This window comes from Sebastes umbrosus, chromosome 11, assembly GCF_015220745.1.
Source record: "Sebastes umbrosus isolate fSebUmb1 chromosome 11, fSebUmb1.pri, whole genome shotgun sequence".
NCBI lineage: Eukaryota > Metazoa > Chordata > Actinopteri > Perciformes > Sebastidae > Sebastes > Sebastes umbrosus.
Window position 1 is genome coordinate 13,121,541 of NC_051279.1, and position 13,853 is coordinate 13,135,393.

The 13,853-nt window shown below is 44.1% G+C and overlaps 1 protein-coding gene across 9 annotated transcripts in view; it reads right to left on the reverse strand.

The window, feature by feature from the left end:
* Window positions 1-1,265: 1,265 nt before the first annotated feature.
* pou2f2a (POU class 2 homeobox 2a) overlaps window positions 1,266-13,853 on the reverse strand; it is a 45,085-nt gene continuing 32,497 nt past the window's right edge. For 3 of the 9 annotated variants that reach the window (XM_037785071.1, XM_037785075.1, XM_037785076.1), the window contains exons 2-16: window positions 12,371-12,436; window positions 12,175-12,209; window positions 11,081-11,137; window positions 10,181-10,300; window positions 9,558-9,884; window positions 9,164-9,269; window positions 8,954-9,045; window positions 8,685-8,825; window positions 8,223-8,364; window positions 7,963-8,111; window positions 7,073-7,270; window positions 6,758-6,984; window positions 5,295-5,363; window positions 4,329-4,402; window positions 1,266-2,200 (exon numbers count right to left, since the gene is read on the reverse strand). In XM_037785071.1, the coding sequence (XP_037640999.1) occupies window positions 1,872-2,200; window positions 4,329-4,402; window positions 5,295-5,363; window positions 6,758-6,984; window positions 7,073-7,270; window positions 7,963-8,111; window positions 8,223-8,364; window positions 8,685-8,825; window positions 8,954-9,045; window positions 9,164-9,269; window positions 9,558-9,884; window positions 10,181-10,300; window positions 11,081-11,137; window positions 12,175-12,209; window positions 12,371-12,436 (2,132 nt within the window). In that variant the 3' untranslated portion in view covers window positions 1,266-1,871. The remainder of the gene's footprint in view (window positions 2,201-4,328; window positions 4,403-5,294; window positions 5,364-6,757; window positions 6,985-7,072; window positions 7,271-7,962; window positions 8,112-8,222; window positions 8,365-8,684; window positions 8,826-8,953; window positions 9,046-9,163; window positions 9,270-9,557; window positions 9,885-10,180; window positions 10,301-11,080; window positions 11,138-12,174; window positions 12,210-12,370; window positions 12,437-13,853) is intronic. The other 6 variants (XM_037785073.1, XM_037785072.1, XM_037785077.1 and 3 more) reach the window with 6 other exon arrangements.

Consider the following 13,853-nt stretch of genomic DNA (forward strand, 5'->3'; position numbering starts at 1 on the left):
TCAGTTCCCTAAATAAAGCTTCCCCCGTGGGTTTGTTGGACGGGCCAGGTGGAGGGGACTACACCAGGGGGGCTTTCGTCCCGCTCTCAGCCCCTCGGTGTCTTTATTGTGTTCATATGTCTTGGCTGAGACAGCCTTGAGAATGCTTTGGTTTCCATTTGAGAATTAATGGCAGTCTGAGGTGGAAAATGACAGTGAAATGTGATCGATGGGAGTGATGATGGAAACAGACAAATACCAGTAAACATGTCTAGACAGACAGGTGTCGGGGGCGTCTACGCTGATTGACGAGGCAGGAATGAGAGCCGGCTGTGACTAAACTTGGCTTTATTGACTTATTTAGCCTTTCAGTCTCAACGGTTATTACTTTAAATCTCCAATCACGGCCCTATTTCATACTTTTCAAAAATGGTCGCCACTCTTAACCAACGCCATTTTCAAGCGTGTGAAGTTTTCCAGGGCATGTTCATTTAGCCACGGACTCAGTGATAATGGGTTATCTATACGAGCGAGGGAAGAGTGGTCTGATTAAGCGCACAAAATGTCACATGTTTAGGTTCTTAATAGATTCATTCACACCTTGAAATCAGCTCGCGGCGTGCCAACTCTATTTTGGATCTACGGCACTTGGTGAGCGTCTTTTCACCTGCGTCGTCTCTGTCCTTGCAGAATAGTCATGATAAAAACACAAAAAGAAAATGACAACACGATGAAAACAATGATGATGATGATGATGATGATTTAAGCCCCAAAAGCTAACGCTAAAAAAAGCTGCAACAATAAATAGGAGCTGGATTGTAAAATGACACTAATAAATAATCAAAAAACAAATCCCAACTGTACTTCTCAAAGTGTAAAAAATGGACACTGAATAACAAGCCTCTGTCAAGGAAATGTGAAATAAAGAGAGGAAAGCTCTTCTATGCTCTTCAAACCAGAGGTAGGTAAAGAGACTAACACGTGAAGGTACAGTGGAAATCATTCAAACTCGTTCAGTAACAATCTTTTACAAAATTATTCAATATATCTAGCATGAAAACGTATAAGAGACACATGAGCTGACAGACAGGATGAGTCGATGGCAGGATGGATTAGATCTTGATGTGTGTGTGTGTGTGTGTGTGTGTGTGTGTGTGTGTGTGTGTGTGTAGCAGTAGCAGTAGAGTCCTGGTCCTGGATAGCTTCAGTATTTACACGTCCTTTGAATAAAGCTTTTCTCTCCGTATTTTTGGTTTTTGGTATTTGGGATTTTGGTATGGTTGTCGTTTTTTTTTTTGTCATTGTGTATTCCTCCTCCTCCTCCTCCTCCTCAGGTAAATTTTTGGTTTAAACTCATCCTCCCTACTCCTCTTCCTTCAGACCCGCAGCTTTTCGAAATAATAAAAAACGTAAGCACAGTCCTCCTCTCCATTTTCTTTTTTGTCCTTGCCGCCATTCCTTTGTCACATAGTAAAGTTATCTTTTTGTCATTTTTGGTTTATGCACTTCGACATGCTCCTCTTCCGTCTCTTCGTTAAAGAGTCATTGGTTTGTTTTCCTTCAGAGAGAAAGAGTGGAGTCGATATCACGTGTTATTGACAAAAAGGTCCCACGTTGCCTCCTCTCCATCTGTTTGGATAGATAAAGATTTTTGGTTTCAATCTTCCCCTTCTCCCCCCTTCTTCTCCCCTCTTTCACCTCTTTCCCTCCCTCTCTCCTCTTTCATTCTGTGTATTTTTGGCATCGAAAGACTGGGAGAGAAGGAGAGAGAGAGCCATTGCGAAAAAAATAACGGAAGAAGAGCGCAAGAGAGAGAAAGAGATAGCTTTGGTGTGAAAGGCGAGGTTCTCGTTTCCTCCTTCCTCCTCCTCTCTGATTGGCCCTTGGCGCGGTCACTCAATCTTGGCCCCGCCCAGAGAGGGCGGGCTGTGTGCCATTTCGCTGGAGGAGCAGGAAGAGGCGGGGCTTGAGCAGGGGGAGGGGGAGCAGGGGGTGGGGCTGATGCTGCTGGCCGAGGTGAAGGGGGAGGCCTGGGAGGCTTTGGCTACGGCGGCGCTGAGCAGTCCAGTGCCGGGGTTCTGGCCCATGTGGAGGAAGGCGGGGTGGTTGAGGAAGAGGGAGGAGGGGAGGCACCCTGCCTGGCCCGCAGAGGCCCCCAGCATCACCTTACTGGCCGCCTCAAGACTGGAAAGAGGCAGCTGGCCACCACTGGCTGCTAGGGCTGGGAGAAGAGAAAAAGATTAAAGGAATATTTCACTTTGACGGTATTTCAGAATCAACTTTGTTTCATTTTTTTTCTGTATTATTTGGAATTTTTTTTTGGCAGTTTAGAAAGGAGGAGAGAGAGAGAGAGCGCGACATGCGGAAATGGCCGCAGGTCGGACTCAAACCTGGGCCGCCACGGTTAAGACCAACTGAGCTATCGAGGCGCCCATGAAACGTATTTTTGATTCAGAAAAGTCAGCATTCAACGTTCTCACATGGTTTGCAGAAACTTAAAATGCCAACATATACTGGTGGTGACTGGGTCACTGGGTTTACTGGTGACCGGGTTGCATTGTGTATTCCTCCTCCACCTCCTTCTCAGGTTAATTTTTAGTTTAAATTTATCCTCCCTACTCCTCTTCCCTCAGACCCATCAAAAAGGAAAATAAAAGCTTAACATTTGTCATTAATAAGTAATATCCTGTGCTTTTTAGTCGTTGTTTGCTGATAAGTGTATTCATTTATATTTTCAGTCTGTCAGGCTCCCTCATGTACCACTACTCAAGTAAATAATTTCCCACAGTGCACAGCCAAGCTAGAGAAAGTGCCTGAACTTGTTTCTTTCAGCAGAAGTAGGTGGAGATAACCATCACCACCTCTTTTAAATGGAAAGCTCAGGGAGCGGCCACAAGGCACCCAGTGTTGTTTCTGTGTAAAAAGTGCACCTGTCGGTTTTATTCATCATCATCAATCATTTGAGTGACAGTTGAGAAACCTTTAACCCCCCACCCCCAAAAAAATAAAAAATACAATTTCAACACTGTGCCAATAGAGAATAACTGAATATTGTCTTATGTCTGTAGCAAGATAATCTTTTGAGATCAGATACAGCACAGCAACAGGTAAGCTGACATGAGTGATCTGTTGTCATGGAAACAAGGTCGATGATGTGGCTGTGAATAGCGCTTCATGCAGCGCTTCTTTCATACACAAAATGCTACATGTGAACGCAGCCTAATAATGTTTATGATTGCATAGCAACAGCAAAACAGATTATTATTTTTTTCCCATTGGAGAAAAAGCACCCATACTCCTCTGTCTAAATGCCTTGTGGGTGCACGGCATTATGGTCTGTCGAGGCTACTTTTGGTGAAGAAACTGTTATCTCTGCCTCCTCAGCGATCGATCTCTCGGTGTGTATGTGTGTATGTGTGTGTGTGTGTGTGTGTGTGTGTGTGTGTGTCGAGCATCAAAGTGGTGTGAAATAGTGAGTCCAAAATGTAGCTCTTGCTCTGATGTTTAAAGTTGGTGGTTTAAACTTTAAATGAAACGTGTCCTCAAAAACAGCGTTTTCACCTTATGGTGAATTTCTCCTTTACTTATCAACACATTTGACCGATGATGAAATGAAGAGATGAAAGGCTAAAGATGGAGTGAGACAACACAGACGCACACACACAAACACTTAGCCCACGCAGTAACGTAATGACCGTCACACACACGCACACACTCGATGGGATGGAGTCATGGATGTTGACCGCAACATATGAGAAATAAGTCACTCTTCTTCTCTGCAACTCTATCTGCCTCGTCTGCCTGTTCATCCGCGTCTCCAGTCTGTTAGTCTACCAGCGCGATGTGATTCACTGAACATGCATAACTGTACAGTATTACTCATTATCACACTTCTGTTTTTAATACACCTCTCTCTTCCCCCCTACTCATCCTCACACCACAAAGTATGATTAAAAAGTAGCTCTGCTGACAGTGGTCGGGACGGTTCGGTGGTGACTTCTGCATGATTGTTTTTCTTCTTGTGCTATTCTTGTGTTGTTCTCAAGTGTGGGAAGGTGTGTGAGAGGGGATGTGTCGTGTACAGTCTGAGCATTTATGTGTGTGTAGGAGTGTATAAGTGCTTGAGAGGAGGAGAATGTATTGCCAGAACATAAAAACTCTTCTCTCTGTGTATTTTTATGTATTCTGTGACCTTAAGATTTTTCCCAGAAATTAAATAATAAGATACACCACCTGAGCCCTGACCTCTAAATTATATTCTGTTTATCGGTGCTGCTGATGCTAAGCTTTCTCTTTTTTTCACTCTCCTGAAATAAACCCATTTCAGCGTCTCTCTTTCTCTCACACACCTTGGATAGTGGCCAGGGGATTGTTACCGAGGAGGGCTTGGTTCATCCCTGTGTTAACTCCCATCACAGTGTTCCTGTTGTGTCATACACACACACACACGCACACACACACACACACACACCATACATGTGCAAGCATATATACGAACACAGACAGGCAGAGGAGAAAAGGTGAGAAAAAAAAGCAGGTTTAGCAGCAAGGACAAGCGGAGGGCAAATTGAGCCCTGCACATATAAAGAGCAGTAGTTTGCTGACAGTTGGCTGTACAGATTGTAAACAAGAGGTTAGAAATGCAAGAAAGAAACAGAACATCTTGGACAAATGTTATAAAACACCTCATTAACCCTCTGAGACCCGACCGACTTTACTGTCTTTCAGAGGCTGTAGCAGGTTCAGTTTTAGAGCTAGAAGCTGAAGACACAGATATTATATGAAACTTGAAAACCTAAGGAATCCATCGGTAACCATGTCATGCTAGCTTATCGGGAAGGAGGCTGAATAATGCTCCAAAGTTGGGCTAAATTTTGGAGAGGAAAAAGTGGTATGGCCATTTTCAAAGGGCTCCCTTGACCTCTGACCTCAAGATATGTGGATGAAAATGGGTTCTATGGGTACCCACGAGTCTCCCCTTTATAGACATGCACACTTTATGATAATCACACGCAGTTTGTGAATGTAGTATAAATGTGTTATTTTCGACTAATCTAAAATTACATATTTTGAACATTTCTGCATACTGGGATCCCAGTCTTGGAATTACATAAATTATGTATATATCACTGTAAAGCTGACATCCAATAAGTCCAGCTGTGTTCATCTCTGATGATGTTAGTCCCCATAGTAGCCATTTCATTGTGGGTCTCAGAGGGTTAACCATGCATTTATGTAAGAGGTGATTCAATACAAGAACACAGCATTATATTGCACTGTGTCATCTGCATGTGTGTGTCTCGGTTTGCAATTACCTTAAGTTTGCAGCGAAATCGGTGATGTAGTTAGACACGTCACCGTTCTTTTTACCCATACGCCATAAGCTGTGAACACAAGAACCACACACAGACACACACAGGGTTAGAGTGCACTGTAGCACAGGGGAAGCAGTATCAACCATTTAACTACAAACTGCAGGTGAACCGAGCACGGTGTTCATCAGTGTTCATGGTCAGTGTGTTTATGGAAATGTGTGGTTGTGTGTATTTGCACTTAAATATTTTTGCCTAAATGTTTTCAGTTGTAGTGGTCATAAAAAAAAACATTGTAATTCAGATGAATCTTTTTTTCTTTAAAGGCAGAGTTGACGATGTTATCCAGTATACACTATTTGTTATATTGGTTGAAATGGTCTTTACACCCCGACAGCGATCCATTACTTATGAAAAAGGACCGGAAGAGAGCCGTCATCTGTAGCTGCTGTAATCCTGTAAAAACGTCTACCAATCACTGCCTCGCGGTCGGCTTGGAAAGAACCAATCAGATGCCTCCCTTTCTCCCTGCTCGTACTCTACCCTTGGCGTGCACCAGTCTGAACTCAAAGCGCATCGCCGCCGCAAGTTTACTGGAGAGTGGAAGAGAAAACTCAGCCCTGCAGTACCACTGCCGCGGTTACTTGTCATGAGGTAACGTTGTTGAGTTGAGTTGTTTTTGCATTTTCGAGTCATTTATTCGTCACGCCCCCGGTGTGTAAAGGCCTTTAGTGGTATATAGCCAGGAGGTAGGTTTTGTTTAATTTATTCAGGGTTTGCAATATCCTGCTCTCAGTAAACATAATTTTGAGATTGTTGCTGCCGACCCAATTTATTGCAGATGAAGGAACTTTGTCTGCGGTGCTCACAGCAGTGAAACATATATATGTTTTTTTCCAGAATCTGTGTATTATAAGTATTACTTACTTATTACTCTGGATAACAATAACGGTGTATCAGTAATCAGTAATTCCAATAAAAAAACTGCACATAGTGTGTTCTGTACATTATCCCAGACATTGTTTCTGAAGAAATATTTTTTTTGGAACATTTCAAACACCTCAAACCAAAATTGTATTGGGATGGAGGCAGAAATCTCATAGCCAGGTTTGCTCGAATAGAACTAATATGTACAATATGTTGTTTATCCATTTTGGAGTGCCTGGATGCCTTCCTGTTTATCATTGTCTAACCACGTTGGAAGGCTAATGTGGTCAAGCTCAATGTCAGAAAGGTGGATTGCCATTCTGTTGAAGCACACTGGCCCCATTTAGAGACAGATATCTTAAAACCTGGCCAAATAAAATGAAAACTTCCTGAGTGGCTAGATATCCCTAAAGGTAAGTGGAAAATCTGTTTGTTTGTCTTTATCAAAATTTGGGTGAACCGACCCTTTAGAAACCTAAAATTGCCCTGACAATGGGGGTATCCCAGTTGGTGTATTGTAACGTGTACTGGTCTCTTACCCTGTGTTCAGGTTGAGTGTGCTGTGGCTGGGAGTGGCTGGGCTGGCCGTGCTGCGGGGAGGAGGAGTCACCGAGGAGGGTGCGGAGCTGAGAGAGGGGTGGGTGGAGGTGAGGCTGGAAGTCATGGGGCAGACGGGGGACATGGTCACTGTTGTGCTGAGACTGGTCACGGCCTGTGACAGCTGGCTGGACATCTGGCAGAGAGAAAGAAAGTCTGATTCAGACTTCTGAAAAACAGGGAAATACATATTACTAAATGTTCATTCAAGCACACAACTAACAAGTGTAAGAGTGATGTGGACGTTTGATATTTACCATGTGAGGGCTGTAGCAGGGCGGTTTGTGCGTTGGTTGGGCAGTGGGGGGCTGGCTGGGCAGGGGAGGGGTGGCACTGGAGGGATTGATGCGTTTCTCTTTCTGCCGGCGGTTGCAGAACCAGACCCGGATCACCTCCTTCTCCATGGTGAGCTGCTCTGCGATCAGCAGGATCTCTTCTGAGGTAGGCTTCTGGTTCTGCAGGAAGGGACAGAGACAGGGACTCAGATCATTTTAGCAGCGCTATATTTCAGCCACACGATGCAGAGCATTAAAAACACCAAGACATAAATCGTTTGTATTAACACAAAGAGCAGAATCTGACATTTAAAAGCTCCGTGGAAAAATAGGGACTTAACATATTACTGTCCAGTATTAAGATGATGTTTTAAACGCTCCTAAAACTAATTTTTCTGTTACACAATCAATAATCTTTAATCGGATTTTTAAAATTTCTAATGAATTTCAATTTCTTCATTTTTTTTTTTTAAAGGTACAGTTCGTACGATTTGGCGGCATCTAGTGGTGTGGTTGCAGATTGCAGCCATCTGAGTACCCCTCCGCTCGCAAAACCGCGGTAACGCCGTTCGCCTCACTCAGAGGCCGTCGTTATCATAACAACACCGCTTTAGGAGCAACGGAAGTCAGACGGCGGCTGGCGGTACCACAGTTTTGCACTCTGCGACTCACGTTACCGCAGTTTCACAAGCGTGTCAGAGAACCACAGTGGCTTTAGGTAACGTAAAAATTAAAACACAATGATTCTTAGTTTCAGGTGATTAAACACTTATGAAAAGAAGTTATGAATATTCTATTCTATTACTGCTAATAGGTCCCCTGAAATGTCACACACTGTTCCTTTAATTAAATAAAACGTTTAATGATCTTACCGTCATGAATGCGCGTTCCAGGGCCACGCGTACATTCGTCTCAATGCTGGTTCTCTTCTTTCTGCGGCGACCAGGAAGACCGTCGAAGCCCATAGAGGGAGAGGACAGGGAGCTGGGGCTGGGCAGGGTACAGTCTATGGACATGGTCTCTGATGAAGGACAGTATGTCAGACCAATTGTAACCGTCATGCTCTACAAGCACGTGCATTAAACACATGACAGTCTACATGTAAAGCACTGTTATTTTGATGAGAGCTCACCTGCATCATTGAGCCACTTCTCCAGCAGTGGCTTCAGCTTGCACATGTTCTTAAAGCTCAGGTTGAGGGCTTCAAAGCGGGAAATCGTGGTCTGACTGAAGTCGTTGCCATACAGCTTCCCCATGGCCAAACCAACGTCCCCCTGGTGGAGGGATAAAAGAAGTGGTTAAATACATCAAAGACTAATAGTGTGTCTCAATTTGCGTACTTCTACAGTATACTACCACTATACTGTATTCAGGTAATATCAACTATTGGGTTAATTTATCTGAATTGAATTACTGCCGATACAGTCATGTGTGATTTGAGACAACTCTGCCTTGTCGAAATTCAAGCACTACACAAGTAAGTGTGCACAGTGTACTACATGGAAAAGTACTAATGGACGTATCCAAAATAAGACACAGTTTAGGAAACTGCTAATGTAACTTGCACACATAAACAGTAGGTGGATCTTCCTACCTGTGTGAAGCCCAGTTTGATGCGTCTCTGTTTGAAAGTGCGGGCGAACTGTTCCAGCTCCTCCAGGTCACTGGGCTCCTCGGGGTGAGGGTTCGCTGAGGGCACCGTGGTCACACCGCCCACCTCCACGCTCTTATCTCGCTGTGGCAGGTTTGATGTTGGAGGAATGAAAGTGAGAATGAGAGGGAAGACACAGAAGTGTTCGTTTATCACCGGTGCAGAGGTTGTTTTACTTTTCCACTGGCAGAAGCTTGAAAGTTTCCTCATACCTGTGCTTGGAGTCCCATTCTAGTTGAAGCAGACAGCAGGCTCCCTTGGTTTTGCTGAGGTAGCGAAATGAGATTTGGTGTCGATAGGAGTCCTGAGAAAAAGAAAAGCAAATTATCATTATAATTATGACCAAAAACAAACAGATTTTATGTTAACAACTTATTTCTGCCAAAAACACAAAACACGATCCCAGTGAGAGGCCTGCCCACCTTGCTGGCCCTGCTGTGCCTGTGGGAGGAGGAACTGGGCAGGAGACGGGAGCGAGTGGCCGGGCACCAACACCAACTGCTGAAGCTGCAGCAACTGCTGGATGTCCTATTCAATTCAGAATCAACAGATCAGAGAGAGAATAACCATAAGAGTCACACAAAAACATGTCGGTATGTTATCTATCTACCTCTCAGAAAACATAGAGGTAGGAGGAAGGACTTTGTTATGTACAACGTACGAGAAAAGAAATGGAAAATGTGTGCATTCGCGCAAGGTGGAAACTGTGAATCATGAAATATACTATAGACATGCAAGAAGAATTGTTCCACGGCTCGATACTGGTTCCTCAATCAAGCCGCTCACCAGGAAGTGGCTATGATTGGCAGTCAGTACCTGGGCGGTGAGCTGGATTGGCTGGGAGAGGGTGAGCTGGGGTGGAGGAGGTGGGACAGGGACACTCTGGACTGTCTGTTCCTGTGTGCTCTGTCCCTGTCCCTGGGACTGCGACTGGGCCTGCTGCCCTGTTTGTCCCGCCTGCTGCTGCTGCTGGGCTTGCTGATTTGCTGCTGCGGCTGCCTGAGCTTGCTGATTGGCTTGGGCGGCTGCGTGGGCAGCGTGAGCGGCGTGGGCTGCACTGGACTGCTGCACAGCTGCAGCCAGGAGCTGCGCCTGAGCCTGCTGCAGCAACAGCTGCTGCTGCGCTGGCAACAGAGCTGTCAACTGGCGAAGAGAGAGAGGAGAGGAGAGGAGAGGAGAGGAGAGGAGAGGAGAGGAGAGGAGAGGAAATGAGAGAGGAGGGGATAAGAGAAGAGGAGAGGAGAGGAGGGGAGAGGATAAGAGAGGAGAGGAGGAAGATGAGGAGAAAATTGAGATAGTGTATAAAAGAAGGAAATGGACAGAGGGAGACAAAGAAGGAAACAAAGTGTTCAAAAAGCAGCACAAGAGAAGCAAGCAGGGTAAAAGCAAAGCAAAATGTGTGTCTGTGTGCACATATATATACTATACGTCTGTCTTACCCCTGCTAGCTGGGAGCCGGTCAGCATGAGCTGTGTATGCTGCAGGGCCGTCTGTGAGGGGGTCGGGCCGTGAGACATAGGAAGGGCCGGGGACATCTCACCACACTCCTCCATCTTATGCTGTGTGGAAGACAAGAAAACATAAATCGTAAAGTGAGCTTTATGCCCACAGAACATTCCCATTATCCCATTGATGAAGACAGTAATTACACTTTCCATTGTAGCAAGTAACTGTTAAAAGCACGCCTGCACTAAAAAAACAGAAAGCAAAAACACAAGACAGAAAACCAGCCTCCCCAGAACTGGTCTAAAAGGTACAAATATACAACTGGCTTACCTGGCTACTCAAGATCATGATAGGCTGCGTTGATTATTGAGTAATTTCAGATTAATGCTCACAATCAGTCACAAGTAAACTGATGCGCTCTAGTCTGTCTAAGGCAATGAGAGTCTCTCTTTTTCTTGCACAAAGGGATGATCTTTCCTCCCAGGATCAGGCATGTTTGAACTAGCAGGGGGGCGACTCTTCCAGCGTACCGATTTGCATATCTCCCGTGGTATGCAAATTAGGGCAATTTCACCTTTCAGTGAAAGTTGTAGCATTATAGATTTATTTCAATTCTCAATGCGCCTTTGTGTAGGGAGAGTGCCATCATACTCTGAGTGAATTTGTTTACATTCAGGACTGGGTGGAGAGTCGACACATTATGAACCTCGACGTTGAACGCCACAAAAGAACAACTGAATGCGCAGCGATGAATACAAAGCTGAAGCAGCTATACTGTCAATAAAGCTATTGTGGGGAGGTTAAAACACAAAAGATGCACAAACATGAGCCCAGACATACGCACAGACATGCACGGGCAATTCAGTAACACGAACACGCACACACACACTCACCTTGGTGTGGCTCAGGGTTTGTGAAAGGGAAAAGGGATTGACTTTCATTGAATGAGCCTAGAGGAGAGGAAACAGACGAAACATCAGGAATTACTGCCAAAAATGACTTTTAATGCATTCTATTTAATTTAATCTATTTTATTTGCTACTACAAATAGCTAGTTTATCAACAGAAATACATTTTTAAATAATTTTGATCTTTTTTTAACAATTGTGTTAGTGATTTATCGGGCAAAAAACAACAAACACTCACTGCTTCCACCTGCTTAAATGTGAGGATTTGCTGCTATTCTTTGTTTAAGTTCATTGTCAACTGAATTTGTTGGATATTGAACTGTTAAAGCTTTAGTTGTCAGAAAGTTTTTGGCATCATTGGGCAAAAATTCCATAATAATCTTTCATCATATTGTAATTCAAGTGCTCTGAGAGAAAACAAGACTTCTGCACCTCCTCATGGCTCTGTTTTAAGGCTTTAAAAAATCTAGCCCAAGACGGGAGACTTTGGCCAATCAGAGGTCAATTCAGAGAGAGCGTTCTTATTGGCTGTGCTCCGGCTGGTAGGCGGTGCTTGGTATTTCCTCAACTGATGCGGGGTCACAAACTTTCTCATTTTACAGCTAAACAGTACAAGACGTTACTGAAAACATTTGAGGCGAGAAATAGGCATTACAGTAACATAATCTTGATTCATATTTGATCAGCGCTGCCTAGTTTGACCGTTTGATCAGAGTTTGTAAGTGATTGACAGCTGCTCAGAGACGGCAGGCTCCAGCTCAGCTCTGATTGGTTGTTTTCCTCAGGTCTGTGAAATCTTGCATATGCCATGAGGAGCACCAGAGGACACAGAGGCACATCATTTTTTTCAGATTACCTGTCTCAGGCACTACTGTCAGGATAAAGTGACAATCTTTAAAATGTTCCACTATTTTCTGACATCATAAAGACTTAAAAGGTAAAATGAAAAAGAAATGACAAATTAAATCGATAATGGAAATAACTAGCTGTACAACTATCTGACTGGCGCGGTTCTCTTTTTTTGTACTTGGTGAAAGAGGTGGGAGATAAACCGTTGTAATCACAGGAGTCAGACGTACCTGGTGATTTGATTCAGGTCCATTCCGCTCTGAATCTGCGTGGGAGGGAAAGGAAAAAGTGAGAAATTGATCACGTGTTGGAGCATAGATGCACAAACAGACAACTGCGATATACGGCATCATGTACGTACTACTTTTTATACTATATATATAAGTACTTTGTATATTTGCTGCCACTAACTGCAGCACATCTTACCTGTGCCCTCTAGCGGTGAGTCGGCCCCGACTTTCTCGACCTCTACTGGCTTTGACATCCTGATATCTGGAACAGGAAGACACACACAGATAAATAAGTCAGCAAGGTTGATTCTTAAATCTGTGTCAGAGAAAAAAAAAAAACGCAGACAGAAGCAGAACACATTTACGAAGCAGCTAAAGGTGATCTGAATCTCGATGACGAAAGGGGAAAGAGGATGGCCAGGGCGTTAATTTTAGATAGGTTAGGGTGTTTTCAGGTCACAGACCAGGCCTACACACTGTACACCAAACAATGCAGCTGAATCATTCACAAGTTGATACCAGCCCACATTCATTCATTCTTTCCAATTAGTGGTTTAACAAAAGAGTGGGCTGACCCAAGGTGTTTGCTTGTTCTAAATTTAACTCCAAGGTGTTTACGTGGGAGCAACTCTTTGTGTGTCATTCACTATGAGACCACATCGGTTCTGATACTGTACTGGGACAGTCCCTGCAGCAGTTAAGGGAGGGAGGCAAAACATTTAAGTCTTTTAAATCTATATGTTACTAAAGGAGTGGAGCATTTTGAGATGGGAATGAGGAGGATTTGAGAGGAGTTTTGAGAGAATACATGAGTGTGTGTGTGTGTGTGTGTGTGTGTGTGGTTAACATGTCTGTATACTTCTGTGTGTGTAATAGTTTTGTTTTATTGCAACATCTTACTACAAACTTTTCATTTGTCTGAAACCACAAACTGAAAGACAACCTTTTTCTTGTGACCATTTGAAACCTTTTTTTTTTCCTCTCTGGTTCTCGCTCTCCCTGACACACACACACACACACACACACACACACACACAGACACACACACACACACACATGCAGCTACTTCCCTTTTGTGAAAACATGCAAATCTGCCCAACGACCAACTAATTATATCTGCCACCTGCATAATAAACTCTCAGTCTCCCTCCTCCTTTCTCTCTCTCCCCTTCCTCTCCCCTTCATCTCCTCTCTCTTCATCCTGTTGTTTCTCACGTTGCAGACGAGAGAGCGCTGACACTATTTGGCACGTTTTAATTCCCCCATCAGCTTATTGCTGATGTGCTTTTACCAATACGACACACTAAATACACTTATTTGACTTACTGCAACGCCAATGAGCGAGTGGTCAAGCACGGTTTTCACCATCGGGGGGCAGCAGTGACACGTGGAGAAGATGACTGCTCCACTGACCACTGCTGACCTGATGCCACTTTTAAAACAACCAAACTATCAGCCTAATGCAACCATTTTAAAAGACGATAACTAATAGATAAAATGAGCCACTCCCTGATCAAAAACACATTGAGCAGCACGAACATGTTTCGTTTCAGTGAGTACAGTGGACTTTGGTACATGCAATGTGTTTAGGGGAAGGGGGAAGTGGCGATCAGCTAGAAAAGCTCCACTCTGCCGCCACACTGGTTATAACCTGTGGTCAACACACACACACTTCCAAG